The 16,651-nt window shown below is 43.6% G+C and overlaps 1 protein-coding gene across 3 annotated transcripts in view; it reads left to right on the forward strand.

Annotated features, from left to right (window-relative positions):
- Positions 1-8,438: 8,438 nt before the first annotated feature.
- The window catches only part of VLDLR (very low density lipoprotein receptor), a 39,661-nt gene continuing 31,448 nt past the window's right edge, over positions 8,439-16,651 (forward strand). For all 3 annotated transcript variants that reach the window (XM_018559476.1, XM_018559477.1, XM_018559478.1), the window contains exon 1: positions 8,439-8,634. In XM_018559476.1, the coding sequence (XP_018414978.1) occupies positions 8,550-8,634 (85 nt within the window). In that variant the 5' untranslated portion in view covers positions 8,439-8,549. The remainder of the gene's footprint in view (positions 8,635-16,651) is intronic.

Below are 16,651 nucleotides of genomic sequence, written 5' to 3' on the forward strand. Positions count from 1 at the left end.
ATTTATCAAAGCACCTGCAACAGTTTTAGCCTCTTAGATCATTTTTTTTTAATGTGCAAATTTGTTTAGCCTCTCCTAACATGTGCTCCTGTTTTGACCAGAGCTTGCACTACTTTCCTGATTGCATGTGTTTTGCACTTGTTTTTTGAGCCTGTTTTACAAAAGTTCGCAACTGTGTACATCTGCACAAGTCTTGCAGTTGTCTGAAACTGGAGCACCATCTAACAAAACAATCTCTACTTAACAGTGGCAGACCTAAGGAACAAAGGGCCCTGGTGCAAGATTGTTTTTTTCCGCCGCCCCCATATAATGAATGTGCTGCGCTTCATCTAGAACAATACATAAACCAATCTCTATGATAAATATGTGCTTAAATAATACATGCAATCAAAAAAGTGTTCACAATGAACCTTCTTGTAAATAATTGTCCTCTGGAAAGTTCAATCATATATTCCGTGTACACAAATGTGGAATCACACGTATATAGTGCTCAAGATTTGTCCCAGGTGCACCACACTCTTTATCCTTCCACTGTGAAAGTTCTTTGTACAAAGTCCACACGTCAACTCCAATTATCACCCAGGTGCTCCCCTCTCAGTGGGCCGCTCACCTTATAAATAGACCTGAACAGGTCTAGAATCACTTTAATGGGTCTCCAATCGATCTTATTCAAAGGCCATCTCTCCACAATCATTGCACAGAAAATGACCTCAGCGTGTCATCACGACCATATCCAATAAAATATAAAAACCGCAAAATTAAAAAATCTCCTTTATTAAAAAAACTACTCACATGAGGAAAGTAGACATAAAACTTCAAATAAAATGTATGCTCGACAACTCTCTCTCCGTGTCACCGTGTTCTCTGGGTGCAAAGACAGATCAAACAGGAGCTGTGCTGCCGACCATGCAATCTTCAATCCACGTGTGCGAGACTCCGCCCTACGCGTTACGTCACAATTGACTTCATCTGGGGCTTGCTGTGCATAGATGGTGGGACTTGCTAGCCGCCGGATAGCACCAGATCAGTACGCTGGGAGTGTCGGATGAACGGATGATCCGACACTCACGACACAGAGACTGGAGGCCCGCCGGCCGCTGGATACTGATCCGGTGGCCGGCAAGTCCCACCATCTATGCACAGGGATTTTGTTGGCCTCCCCCGGCTGAAGCCCCGGTCCGGACGCGCCGCCTGCACCGGCGGTAGTTCCGCCACTGCTACTTCAGTCCCCATGACCACTTCTTCAAAAAGCAACACGTTTTCTTTCTTGGAGTCTATTTAATCTAATTTATGAACAACATTACACTAGCAACATAAATCTGGCGCAAATATATCCCATGCGACCATATGCGAGTTCAAACACTCGCAATTGCTTTGATAAATTCCCCCCAATATGCTTTACAACTTGCAAAAACAAGAGCAGCTTTATTCATATTATGTGGCTGTATCCTAATGTTTTGTTTTGTTATGGGAAGATGTTTTCAACTTGTTAGGCCAGTTATTAAATAAAATAATGCTATGCAAATTGTTAAAAAAAATACTCAAAGCAAGAAAATATCTCTTATAATAAAAGTATAAATGAATTCAATGACATTTGTAAATGAAAACTGAACAATACACTGCTTGATACATACATCTTGCCTTTGATAGCATGAGAACCCTGGAGAGAATGACAAATTCCCAACACATAACCTATCACTGGAAATGACTATTTATAGGAAAACTACTTCATAAACATAAAGAACCTTTCCTTAGCATGACACCATTCCTTTCTACCCCCCTTCCTTTCACTCCTTTAGTAAGAAACAATGTCTGCATAATATATCTATACACATTAAGCGAGAATAAGCAATTGTTATCTGCACAATCACTCAAAATAATCGTTTTTGATGCTATATATTGTAAGATGTTATTTTACTCATTAATAAAGAAAGGTGTTAAAGAAAAAAAAAGGCAGCTATTGGTAATCCCCCTGGTTGTGTATAATCTTACATCAGTATGCATTAACACTCAACTATATTAGATTCAAGCCTTGTCAGCCACTGCTGTGTAAGCAGGCAGCCCCTTGCCTTGTTTTATTATGTCTATACAAAGATGCCCTGTCACTATTCAACAGCCAGCAGGGAAACAGCCCCTTATTACCATGCAGTGCAGTGTATAAATAGTCAGACTCTCATACACTGCTTCTCTTACAAGGAGTCAGGCAACGTACACTGCTGTGTACACAAATAGTCCTTTGCCATACAGAACAGAGCACACAGCCATCCCCTTACTTAAAGCATAAGTGTGCACTTTGTGTCAATCAGTATAATGCAGCCCAATCTGTCACACAAGATACTTACAAATGTGCTCTGCATGCAAGGCATCATATGTTAAGGTGTTTGAGTCAGTTTCTTTATATATTATAATTTATTCCAATCCGGGAACTATACAAACATTTCTCTGTAAACAGTTGCATTTCTAGTTGTCTGGCAGTCTGTACAACCGTACCCACTTTGGGTACGGTTGTACCCAAAGTGTACCCAAAGCTGGTTGTACCCAAAGCTGGCTCTGGGTACCAGTGGGTACCCAGAGCCAGCTACAGCTCGCGTTATACTGAGATGCCGCAGTATAGCGTGAGCTACAGCTCGCGGTATACTGAGACGTCGCAGCTGAAGCGGATCCCGACAATTATGTCTGGATCCGCCCAGCTGCGTGAGTGAGTGACAGCTGGCTCTGCCTATCTGGAGGCAGAGCCAGCTGTACCCGCCCCCTCCCCCGTCCGTTCCGCCAGTCAGCGCTGGAGGATCGGAGCGGGGAATCCAGCCCCTCCCCTGTCACGGCAGAGAGCTGTGACAGGATCGAGAAGTGAGCAAACGCCGGTATGTGTTCCCTCACTTCCCTATCTACTGAGCCGACCTGTGACAGTCTCATTGTCACAGGTTGGCTAGAACTATGAGGTGAGTGAAAAGCACTCACCTCATCACTCACCTCATAGTTCTCCTTTAAGATCATTGGAAGTCAGCAGAAGGCATGTTGTGTCTGCGCCCGACCCCACCATTACATCATGAGAAATGACGCACAGGACACAGGCACCTACTGTATTGGTTCATAAGAGCACAGCTTTTCTTTTTTTATATTTCTTTTTCAGATCGATCAGCTATGCTACGGCCAGATTCACCATGTCGTGGTGTGTTGTGCATTGTGTTAAAGTGACATTAAAGTCACATTTGTTTTCCCCCTCCCCCATGTAAATGTTAGCACTTACCTTAAATGATGTCTTTTATTCCGATCTTCTTCTTCTTTCCTGATGTTTTCATCTGTCCCTCCAGCGGTGCGGCGGCTCTCCGATCCAGTGCTGACACCTCTCTGCTTGCAGGCACTTCCGATCCAGCGGTGTCTGCAGGCGGGTGCACGCGTCCATAGACTTACCTTGCGTCTCTGCTCGTCTCCCGGCCGAGAATCGGAACTGCGCATGCACATGCCCCAAGATCCTTTGCGGCCGTACGAGTTCCTGATTCTCAGCGCGGTAGCGCGCAAAGAAAGAAAGGCAAGTTTAAACCGCTGTTTTATCGTTTTTTTAAAACTGTTTGCCTATATCTACTGCGTCATAGCAGTAGATATAGGCAAAAAAAACGGGAGGGTTTAGAACCCCTTTAAGGCAGGCAATTCACTTTGACTAAGCTGTCAATGCATTGCTATGCAGGTTTTTTTGAACGTGCACCTTATTTGTTTCAACACAGCACATCAAAAAACACAGATTGAATACATCTGTGCGTTGTGGTGCACTGTATGTGTATGTTGGGGTGCAATTCAAGATAATTGGAATCACACTGCACAGAGAACCACGTTTTAATGTGCTTTCCAACACGTAATAGTGTGAATCTGGGCCAAGCATAGGATTATCCTCACACGGGTTCTAATTTTGTTTTAACTCTTCTGCACATGTGTGACTTTTAGAGACACAGCTGCATATTCCAAGGAAAACCTATTTCTTTTTATTGTATTATGGTTACCTTGCATGACAACTTTAGATTAAAGCTGGCCCCACACCTATAGATTTTTTTCTATCAGCCTATGGTCAGGTGGAAAAAGTGCAACAGATTCCTCCATCTATGCTTAACTGTGAGGATGGAGAAATCTCCGACTGGGCCAAGCTTCAGTATCTTGCTAGTTGGCCCAGCTGGCTCTCAAAATAACTCTCTGAACAATCTGATTGGATGCAGGCATTGTTCAGGTATTTTGAGAGCCAGCGGGGCCGACCAGCAAGATACTGAAGCTTGGCCTAGTGGGAGACTCCTCAATCCACACAGCGTAGTGTAGATGGAAGAATCTGTTGCACTTTTTCCATCTGACCATAGGCTGATAGAAAAAATCTATAGAAAATCTATAGGTGTGTGGCCAGCTTAAGACTGTGCTTCATGAAGTCCTCCTTTAACAAAAAAAACAGAATATAGATCTGTTTTTTCACACTATTAGGAGAATATCGGAATGTATGCACAAGGCTTAAAAAATATACTGTATACTGCATGGCCTTGTACTGTGCAATGTGCTTTGCGTTGCAGCACCTTGATGGTCTGCCTGAATGCAGCAGGCCTCAACACACAAAAACATGTACTTTAAAGGCAAAGTAATAATAAATGCACACTTCTTCATAAAAGAGAAAATGTGCAGGTATTATTTTTTTGCATTGGAGCAAGTAAAGCTTTGCAACTGCAAACAGTGGGTGGTGGGTGCAATGCTCTGGTTGCTGCAGGCTCTTCTTCTTTTCTATGTCCGTCCTGGGAGGCGAGATGGGGTGGGGTTAGCAACATGACGATGTTTCATGTTACACCTTGAATATAGGTGTAGCATAAAATATGGTAGAAAATGTAAACAGCCTTTTTAACGCATGCACAAGTGTAACAGGACCCTAAAGAACAGCATGCAAGACTTTCAGTTATTTAGGGGGTTCTTCACAAAAGGGTGCAGAGTTTGAAGACGACAGAAGAAGTGAACAATCTAGGACAACATAGCTGAACTGGAAAAATTATCCAATACAGCTCACTTTCCAGTTCAGCTACGTTGTCCTAGATTGTTCCCTCTCCTGCCTTCTCCAAACTCTCCACCCTTTAGTGAATAACCCTGTTAGTGTACTTCTAATGCAACCTGAGGAATTCAGTCACTGGATTACCATTACCATTTACCAGATTACCATGGCAGATGGTAATCTGCCATTACCAAATTACCATTCACACATTTTGGATTGAGCATGCCTTTTAAAACAGCTGCTTGCAGGGACTACTGCCTCCTGCCTGGCAATGAACACTGTCCAACCTGCCTTTGATCCCCATCTCTCTGCATGTTTCACTAAAGCTATGCTACGCCCTCGGTGCATGGGATTGTAGACCCCACAGCACCCACAAGCCTATAAATACATTAAAATATATAACAGAATAAATGGAGACTATACAACGGTATGAGTGGAAAATATTGGCCCTTTATTGGGGTTAAAAGCAAAATATAAATTATTTTAATAAATTCAACAACATTAATATATAAACAAATGAACTTTTAAAACCAGTTATAACTTTTAACATAAAGTAGCTCAGCCACCCAGACTTGAGCCATACTCATCACCAGTCCAATATAACATTAAACACTATCCACCCACATATGTGGGCGACAATACCCCCAAAAAAGAATAGCTGCGACAAGGTAGGGAGGGCGGTTGTGTTTAAGAAGATCACTGCTGAGGAGAGCTTCTGACTGTAAACATTTAAAGGTGAGTCCCACAGCTGATTGGTTGTTTACTTTTCCCTCCAAAACTAGGTAACTAATCACGACCGCCTTATTCCTGAGATCTTCCTAGCGACAGCCATCTCCAGGCAAAATTGAAGTGACAGCTAGTAAGGATAACCTGAAACAGACGAAATGGGAAACCAGAAACAGAACACAGAAAATTCCAGAAAGCTGTACCTTACTGTAACTAAACCTATTGTTAAATTCAATTAATAAATTAATTGAATTAAGTGGGTGCAGGGGGTGACACAATCCCAAGGGGCCACTTCATTATATTTGCGGCTCTGACATTAGTTCACACACAATGCGTTAACATTCATTGGTATGTGGAGTCCACATTTAACTGACTTGAAAGGAAGCAAATACAGGTCAAAGCTCCAAAATACAGAAAGCAGGACTTTTTCCCAAGGAACTACAAATATTGCATTGGTGTGTACGTCCAACTGAAAATAGTATATTGTCCTTGTATTGCGCTGTTTGAAAATACGTTTGGCCTGGAGCAGAGACTTGAATTCTTGTTTTGGAAAGATCAATGTACTGTCACAGGTTTGGGGCATAGTAGAGTGGTTTGCTGTTCAGAATGTCAGGACATGGAAAGGTGAAGGTAGAAGACAGCAGAATTTCCTTGTCTGTATTTACATGCTAAAAATGTTCTAATCAGAGAGGAGCCTCTCTTTTACACTATTGTGCACCACAATACCCTGTACATTTAACCACCCTCGACTGTGTATGACAAGGCTATGGACACTGAAGAATTAACATTTTATTAAGAAGCAGTAAATGAGCTTTAAAAAGTGCCTACACTGACCTCTGTAGCTACGGGCACTGTGGATCAATTCATTCTCATAGATCACAGTAGCAGTGACTTGGCCGTCTTTCACCTTCTAATCTCTCATGAAAACAGAGTCGATTGTCTAGTAGCGTGGAGCAGGTGAGTGCTGCTGCTGTCAGCTTTGAAGATGAATTCTTTCACAGCCTACAGCTACAGGGGTCTGTGAGAGCTTATATTATAGCGCATCTGTTGCTTGTTATTATTATGAAAATACTTAAATGTCTAGAGCCTGGCTACAGGCTTACTGTCATATACTCCCAAATGCCCTGTTGCGGTGGCACTGTCTGGGGATTTGAATAAAATCTCTTGGTCCGGCAGATGCAGGATATGTAATGCATCCAATCAGATTGTTCGAGTCGGCCAGCGGGGCCGACTAGCAAGATACTGAAGCTTGGCCCAGGTGGATTCCTCCATCCACACAGTTTAGTGTAGACGGAGGAATCTGTGGCCCTTTTTCTATCTGACCATAGAAAACCTGCAGATAATCTATAGGTGTATGGCCATCTTACTACATGTCAAGCCAAATCCTCAATTACGGTTGCTTTCACACCAAAATTGGAAAAGAAAATGCAAGTCAACAGAGGGCCCAGTGACCTGCAATCGTACCTTCCAATCCAATTTTTTAACGGATGCCAACGTAAGGGCACCAAAAAAATGAATGGGGGTGAATGTGGCTAGTTCACAATGGATCGACTTTGTTAATTTGCGCTGACAAAGTAGTGCACGTTCAATTTTTTTTTTCAGCACAATGTAACGCAACAGAACAGACTAGCTGCATTCACATCCATTCATTTTTCGGACCATCTGTTGGTAAATGTATTGAAACTCAATAGATTCAATGTCAACGGGCCCTAAAAATGTGGAAAGAAAGCCTCTAAATCAGTGGTGGGCAAAGGTCGGCCCTCCAGCTGTGGTGAAACTGCAAATCCCACCAAGCATCTGCCGCTGGTAGTCATGCCTATGGCTGTGGGAATCTTGCAATGCCTCATGGGATTTGTAGTTCCATAACAGCTGGAGGGCCAGAGTTTGCCCACCTCTGCTCTAAATTGGCTATACTCACACATGAACGGGCATAAAGCACTGCGCAAACTGTTGGCACTGTATAAAACCTGTATAACTCTAATAATGACCAGCTGTACAGTACAGTACAGTACTTATCTGTGTGTGTGTGTATATGACAAGCAAACGAGCCAGGCTCACCCAGTGACCTTGTCCTTGTCCCCATACACACACAGCACTTGGGAGTAACATTCCCCTACGACAAAAATGCCTCCTGCAATCTGATTGGCTGTTCGAGACAACACCTCCCTTCTGCCCGTGTTCTGGTTGTAAGTAACATTCGCAGCGAATGGCACACCATGTTGTGTATAATGCACACGGACCGCCGAGCAATGCAGCTGCCCGCCCTCCCCTCAGTGTAGACGGACACATACACACACGGACAGCCCAGCCCTCGCTGCCATGTGCTCATGACATAACTTCCTCCCGTCAGGTGACAGCCATTCCCCGCACACACACACAGCCGGGCTCATCAGCCGGCGCAGGCTGCCCGGTTTCTCGGATCATGCAATCCGCTGCCGAGCCGGATCACAGAGACGCTTGCTGGAGATCGGCTGTGAGTGTTCGCTCAGGGGCGCCGCCTGCCGCTCCAGGTCCTTATCTTCACGCCGCCTGCTGCAAATCCAGCTGCCGCCGCTGCTATAAGAGGAGCGTCTGTGGAGTCGCCTGGAAGTGCACGTCTCCTCTGTCCCTCAGCAGCCCCCTTGTCAGGGAGCACTGTGTATGATCGGCACCTGCCCTGGACACCTACCGCTTTTATTTTTTGGGGATCCCGATTTTCTGTGCGCTCTGCCGAAAGCAGCGACCTGCTCCCCCGGATTACAAAGAGAGGGTGGTGTTTCCCTGCGTGTCCTCCTCCCTCCAGCTGGCTCTCTGGGGGGTTTCGGGGTGCAGCGAGATGGACAGGTCCTGCCGGGGGGTTGGATTGCATCTATTACTGGTTCTTGCATGCTGTCTGCTCCGGGAGCTCAGCTGGGTCCATGGTGAGTATAGGACACTTGGCTGTCAAATGGCTCGAGGAATTGCTCTTTAATTCATGATTACTGCAGAGAGAAGGGGATCAATGGGAAGGGTTAATTGAATGAATTGGGGGGGTCTAGTAATAAGATGTCACCCGTTTGGCTGTCTTATCTATCAATGGCTGAGCGCTGCCTTCCAGTAACATGCGGGTTAACCATCCATATTCATGTTCCATGGAGATCGCATTCAAACTGCTGCTTAACCTAGGCTGTCTTCCTCTGGCACTAACCCGGCTCTCTGACCTGTCATTCATTACTATTCTTAATACTACATGTTTTGTCCTGGTTGTTGCTAAACAATGAAGCTGCAACAGAAACCAGCTCCTTGTGAGTTCACTGGATGTATCCGATCATTGGAACTGAAGTGTGAAAGGGTAATGAAGGAGGATCTGTTCTGAAAGACACTACCTCTGAGCTGGAGCAGCCTGCTTTATTCCTGGTGCCTTCCCTTTTGTCACCAGCAGCATGCTTATGGAGAAGTACTTCTGTGTGGTTTGTGTTCCAGGATCCAGGGGGATCATGCTGCTTCTATGTGCAATATACCGGCTGTTGGTGAGAGTGATGGCGCCATATGCTTTGTTTGTACTTCCAGTGCCTTCTGTGGTTGAAAGTCATTACATCTGACCTCTGGAAATGGGTGTTGAAGCTAAGGGATCATTACATTTGACCCCTTGGATGGGGTGCCGAGAAATAAGGAGCCAGAGGTAGAGGGCTGGTTACACCAGGGCTGATTACACCTGCCCTTTGTAAGGGGTCTTGAGAAGTAGAGGGGTTCATTATATCTGAGCCTTGGAAGGGGTCTTGAGAAGCAGAACACTGTCTCTAAGATTTTCCCATTTGTTTTGCTATCCAAGTATTTTGGTTGTGTTTTGGAACTGTGCAATATGATGATGTCTTTAAAAGCAGCTATGGCATGGTTTACAAAGCAGTCAGGATCCCTGTAGCTGTGCTAATTACACCATGACCAAGCCTGCATTACCGCTACTATGACCAAGCCTGCATCACCGCTACTAAAGACATGACCTGGCAGGCTTTTTGTATGCCAGTGGATTAGGTTGGCTTCACAAGTTAAGGAAATGCTGTCTATTTTATACAACACATGCTGCTGTTGCATCAGTCAGCTAAAGAATGTGTTACTGTTAGTGCATGCTTAATGCCAGGGCTGGTATCTCCTCAGGAGCCAGTTATCCAATGCTCTTTAAAAAAAAACAAAAACGTATAGCTGGCTCTAACTTTTGAGGTTTACCCTAGTTTTTGCCAGTGGTTCTGGCTCCTTAGCCAGAACCTCAGGTGGCTCCTTACAAATCTTGGTTTGGACAGCCTGGCTCATGAATTCCATGTTTGTCCACCCCTGCATACTACCCCATCTTCTTTTTCAAACTGCTTTTATCTGTGCTGTCCAGACTCCCCTAGAAATATGAGCCTTCTCAAACTGTTCATTCTACTATTGCTGGCTTACCAGAGTATTCCCTGGCTATTTTGCTATAACAAAGCAGTAGTTTTTGATTTCGGTTTGATACCACTTTCAGTTTTCCCTCTGTGCCTTTGTTTCAGCTGGTGGTAATCAGACCCTAGTAACATTACCGGTTATCAAATCTTGTGGGCTTTTAAAATATTTTTGGGAGTTTTTTTGATTTTGTTTTTTTGCAGTTTTGTCTATGTATATAAAAGCAAGGAAATTGCCTTGCATAACCCTAAATGACCTTCCAAAGAACTTTCTTTATTGATCTGTAAACCATACTATAGGTCAGTGGTTGTCAACTTATAAGGCTAATTCAGCCCCTGATGTCTGAAAAGGCCCATATATATTATATTTAATGCTACAGAACACTGTCATAGAATAAAAAGTTACTAGAGAATATGGTTGATTGAAGTCATGTTGTTGAGACAGCCAGAGCCTAGGGATTATGTTCCATGAAACTTCTGTTCCGGATCACGGTTATTAAAGCCCCCCTTTAAAAATCCATGCTACCCCTGACTGCTGTGGCCCTAAGTGCCTGACTTCAAACGCCAAGGGTAGCATGTTGGACACCAGTGCTATAGGTGGTAGACCTGTGTTCTCCAGCACCTGCATGTGTTTGTATTTAGCCATTTGTCTTTTTTGATCGTAAAGAGAGAATTGGGAGTGCATCATATAACGTCTGTCCATTCTGTAATTGGTTAAGTCCTTGCTTCACCACCTTTGCGTTAAATCTCAATATGTCTATTCATAGCTATGTTAGGCATGGAAACCTTGTGTCCATTGCGGTGAAGAACCTTCTGTTTGTGTAGCCATTTAACATGAGATGCACCCTGGCAGTTCAGAAAGCCTCACACCAGGCCTTGCAGGCACTACACTGGTGCTTGTTGCTTTAAAGTCACCTAGGGCATCTTTTATTAAAGTGTTGCTTTAATAGAGATGTTGCAAATGATCCAAGACAAGGAACTGGGTTAAATGTGGAGCGTGAACAGTCTACATGCTTTGCATACTAGTGCCAGCTTTAGTGGAATAGATGATTCAGTGGAACGTTATGACTTTGGCCTGAATGCCATCTGTTTCAGAAGTAGACTTGTTTTGTAAGCATTTTTCTTGTGTATCTGGCAGCAGCCAGTTAACTCTGTAGTCACTTGTAATTAGGAGTTGGACAAACAAGGCTTCTTATTAGGAATTGGCTATGAGCTTGGCAGATGCTGAAAAAACAAGACAAGATTGGTTGTGTATGCTCAATGTAGACAATTGTTCTTTAAGGATGCTTGTGGCAGGATTAACACATGGCTTATTTGCATTTGTTTAGGTTTCTTGCTTTCCCAGGAAAACGCACAGATAATTGTATATTTTGTCATTTTAAACAGTCGTGGTGTGACTCTCAACCAGTGGCTGTTTTGTATGCCAGTTCTAGTCTTTCAAACATATGCTATTAGTTAGGGAAATGTATGCATATAGACCTTCTTGCTGAATGTTCCAAAATTCAAGCCATGGATGGCCTTGTAGGCACCACCCAGCTGACACACAAGTTAACGTAATCAACTGAGTCCAGTGGCAAAGTTTTTTAGGCTGGGCACACACCTTACAACCATCGCGAGACTTTTGTCTTGCGATGGTTGTAAGGTAATTAAAAAAAAAACCCCTGAGGGGCGGGCTTCCGATGACTGCAATGCCGAACGGGCAAGTGTGCACACCGGCTCGTCCGGCTTTTATCTTACGAACATGCTACACACCCGCCGAACATCGTACGATGCTTGGCGGGTTTTCGAACATGTTCCTAAGATAAGTAGTTCGACCTTACAGTAGTAGAGGTCGCACGGCTTCCACACACCTTACGATAATCGTACGATCGCGGGATTTCCATCGATTATCGCAAGGTGTGTGGGCACCTTTAGAAAAACTGACTACTGACCATCAGATGTCACTGTGGGTGCTGGTTGTCCGAATACAATAGTCATTAGGGGATTCTTGCATATACGCTGTTTAAAGTGGATGGGTAAATCCAGTTCTCGCTAGATCTACAGGAGTTTGTAAAAGCAGAAACCGTATTCAATCTTACTCTGGGGCAACATATGCTGCCTCCTTTCTGTAGGGGTCCCCCAGGTCTTTCCTTGGACCCCTTTTCTCTACACCTCTTCCTTTGGTCAGCATGGCTTCCCAAACCATCTCTATGCCTATGGTGCTTGAAGACGGGACAATATATCAAAGTGGTCCTAACAAATATAGCCACACTACCAATAAAGTGCATATAGATATTGGATTTGCATGGAAATACTAGCTCGTAAACAAAACCATACCCCACCAACAAATCATTATCTCCCCCCCCCCCCCATGTTGCAGAAAAATAAATTCTCCCCCCCCCCCCCCATGTTGCATGCCTTGTATGATGAAGAAATAAGTTTACATAAATAACCTAGCCATGTGAGGAAATTTCCAGGAGATAAGACGCAAGTGTGGCTCTGTGATATACTGTAGGGTTGCACAGATACCAAGTACAGTACACGGTACAAGTACGAGTACATGTACCGATACTTTTGAGCTCCAAGACTACACTAGAGAAAAATTCAAAAATTAGGAGGCCGCTGTCATCTGTAAGGAGCACACGGAGCTCCTGGGATTTGTACATCTCTGTTCTAATGTATCATTTTGTTTTTATAAATGTAAATGAAGGTATGCACAGATACAGTTTTGCGAGTACGAGTCCTGGTACTCGCCGAGTACTTACAAGTACGAGTACTGATACATTTTTGTTTATTGTCATGTGACAGTTTTTCTAAAACAATAAGGAGTAATGATTCCAGGACAGTGGTGGAGCACCAGAGGCAGGTCCCAGCTGCAACCACTGCAACCCTGGTAGTTCTCATGAAAATGCCAAGTATCTGCACTGGTGCTCGAAAAGTATCTGTGCATCCCTAATATACTGTGCAGCAAATCTAATGTAACAAAAGTTGTACATGGGGATAAGACCTAGCGCTGTCTAAATCTGCTCTATCGACTGAATAAAACGGAGGTAATAAAATATACAGGAACTGAATTGTGTAAAAGGTGCAGCAAGCATACAAGGGAGAACAAATGGCACACTAAGCATATTGCTCTGCTGCTTCAGAATCCAGAATCTGTGGTGACGGCCCTCCCCAGGATACAGGTATGCTTCTATTGGTTAGCTTTTTGTTTTTAGCATAATGTGCACATTGAGACTTAGTGGACCTTTACCCCCTTTCACTAAAAGTCACATCAGTATGCAGCTCTGCATGCTGATGTAAAATCGTACATTAAACAAACTTGCTTTTTATTTACTTGCAAAAAGCCTCCATCTAATTCTGGCACAAATTATGTAATTTGCCAAGTGTTGCATCCTAGGAAGGTTACATCAGCAGAGCATTTCTGGGAAATCTCATCTGTAATCCAACAAGATCTAAGCCCTGGTTCACACCTAGGCATATTGCATATGCGCGTTTTTTACCGTGATTCAAGGTAAAAAAAAAAATCACGCGACAAACGCGCGTTTCCGAGGGCTACTTGGCTGTATCCCAATGGAAACGCGCAACAAAAACGGCCCAAAGTAGTACATGTACCTTTTTCAGGCGTGGGCCGTTTTGTAGCGCGTTAGGGACTGGCTGAAATACGCCAAGGTGTGAACCAGACCCATTGAATACAATGGGATTTAGATGTTTGAGCGTTTTGTAGAGCGTTCGTCGAGCGTAGAACACGCTACAAAACGTTCAGGTGTGAACGAGGGCTGAGGGAAAGGCATTTTCCTCCCCTGAGATGTTCTAGTCACATGTACCAGATTTTCCGGAACTAAATGGAGATCTAGTAATCTGCCCTTAACATGGCCACTGTCAGAATGGGGAACAAAGAGAAATAAGATCTGCAAAGAATACAAAGCCTGCAATTATCAAAGTATCTGTAGATAGTCATTGCTAAACATTTCTAAAGGTTTGTTTTAAAGATATGTAGGGCTGCAACAACTAATCGACATCGATTATAATCGATTATTGAAAAAGTTGTCAACTTTTTCAATAATCGATTAATCGGCTTCCGATCAGTTGGCCCTGTTCACAGCTCCACGCGCTGTGCGCCGCACCTCCTCCCCACCTCACGCTTGCCGCTGCCAGACCCGCCTGCCCGCATCCACACGCCGCACCTCCTCCCCACCTCACACTCACCGCCCCCACCCACATCCATGATCGGCACAGGGAGATGTAGTAAGGAGGGGTGGGGTGATGACAGCTGCAGATAGACGGGTCCGATCTCAGAAGCAAGTTGCTGGAAGACTGCTCAGGTAAGCTTTTCCACACGTGGTGCTCTATAATGTATTGCTGGGATTTGTATTCCTCTATAGCTGATGGTACATTGTGCTGTATATTATACATATGAATACAAATCCCAGCAATGCATTATACACAGTATATATAATGTATTGCTGGGATTTGTTGTACTCCTATATAGCTGGTGGTATTCTGCATTGCGTTGTATAGGGGAATACAAATCCCAGCAATAGTACATTATACAGCGCAATGCAGAATGCCGCCAGCTATTATGTACTATTGCTGGGATTTGTTGTAGTCCTCTATAGCTGATGGTATTCTGCATTCATTGCTGTATAATTTTACACTTTCCATTTCACTATATTGCACACCACACTATCTTTTCTTTTTTACTTCCACCGCTCCAAGCTTGCTCCTGTGATGGACTACAACCTCAATACAAACTAGTAGTCCCATCACTGGAGCCTTTTTTTTAACTCTATTTTATGGTTTATCCGATTAATCGAACCTAATCGACTAATCGATTTTGAAAATAATCGTTAGCTGCAGCTCTAAAGATATGGGTAAAGTTCCTCTAAGATATAAGAAAACGTTTTGTTCTTTATACTTGTATACTAGTGACTCCACCCACAATTCACAAACACTGCTTCACAAATCCCTGGGGGCTTCTCATATCTTGGATCTGGTCTGTTCTTGGATATGGACAGGAGCACTGCACTAGAATTGTGTAGTGGGGTTACATTGGCATCGGCTGTCTTCTGTGGCTTCCAGCAGGTTTTACTTTTCTCTTTGTTTTTATCATGTCCTAGTACTTCACACAGGGCACGTTAAGTTGGGTAAACATGGTTCTGTTTTTCATTCAACCTGTGGACCGAACAAAAAGTAGAACTGATTCCTCCATAGATGCTGAACAGCATGGATGGACAAATCCCCCGCTGCTTCTATTGCATTCTAACAGTGGCACCAGCTGCTGTCAAAATATCTGATCGTGGCTTGCAGCTAATTGGCTGAATGGTGCTGGGTAGCCAATGCTGTCCTGGAAGACTAATGGAAATAGAGTTACCGGTAAGTCCTAACTCTGAATTTCCGACATGTTCTTCAGCATGGGTTGATCTGATGGAATAGGGTCACAGATGCAGGAATTGCCCAAAATTTGCCGTGTACACTACTCAACTGACAAACCCACGAGTGGTGACATGTGTAGTGTTGTCTGTGGAGCACTTTATATAAAATCTGGATGGAAATATAATATTGAAACAAAGAAACGCTTTAGAAAATTATCAGACATAAAGCGCATCTTCTGTTAGATTAAATGAAGATGTAAAAGTAGGAGGGGAAAATGAATAACAATGGAGAGAGTCTGGATCTATACTAAGGTAGCAAACTTTTACTTCAGCAAGATGAATGTTAACTCAAGATGGAATGGTTAAAGTGGTATTCTTGCTTTAGGCAGGAAAGGACAGTTGAGATACTACCAGTATAGATAATTTGCAAAGCTCCCATCAAGAAGTAGCACTTTTGTGGTGCATGAACATAATTGTAGGTTTTATAAAGGTCTTTCATGCAGGGGGTATTCCCTTAGCATATGTTGAGATCGGAGAGCAGAGTTTTTCTTAAAAGGGAGCACTGGGCAGAAAGAAAATTTTACTGGGCTGATGTAAATGGGCATCAAGCTCAAATGATTAAGTACAGGATGGTTTCAGACTTCTATGCTACAAAAAAAGGTCTTTCAGTGGGTTCCAGGGCTTTTGGTGCGTTCAGAGCAGAAAAAATAGTGCCTGCTGCAGTTTTTCCACATACTCGAACTGAATGCTGTGGTGTGAACTAGAGCCCAAAATACCATGGGCTGCGTTTTTTTATGCATTCTGTAACTGTTCTGCATCTGCTCCGCACTTGGTGTGCACAAGCCCGCAGAGTGGAAATATACAAGCAAATCCTATTGTCTGATAGCTGACACCATGTATTGGTGGCCAATAGCCTACTTTTTTTTTTTTCTTGAGTACTAAAGTATCAATGTCTATGCAAACTGCACAAGCATGATCTGCTGTCACATCAGGAAATCAACTCTGAGCTAGGATATGCACCATCACTGGAGTGCACGCATTTAGACAAGAAGTGGCTGCAAAGAGGTCGCAGGACATTTTATTGCACATCAGCAGAATTTATGAAAGTGGCCATAACCGGCAAAACTGTATTCAATTAAAATTGTAAATGTTTGATAAAGTGATTCAGGGAAACTTGATGT

Source organism: Nanorana parkeri, unplaced genomic scaffold, assembly GCF_000935625.1.
Source record: "Nanorana parkeri isolate BGI_ZX_2015 unplaced genomic scaffold, ASM93562v1 scaffold398, whole genome shotgun sequence".
In the NCBI taxonomy this organism is placed as follows: domain Eukaryota; kingdom Metazoa; phylum Chordata; class Amphibia; order Anura; family Dicroglossidae; genus Nanorana; species Nanorana parkeri.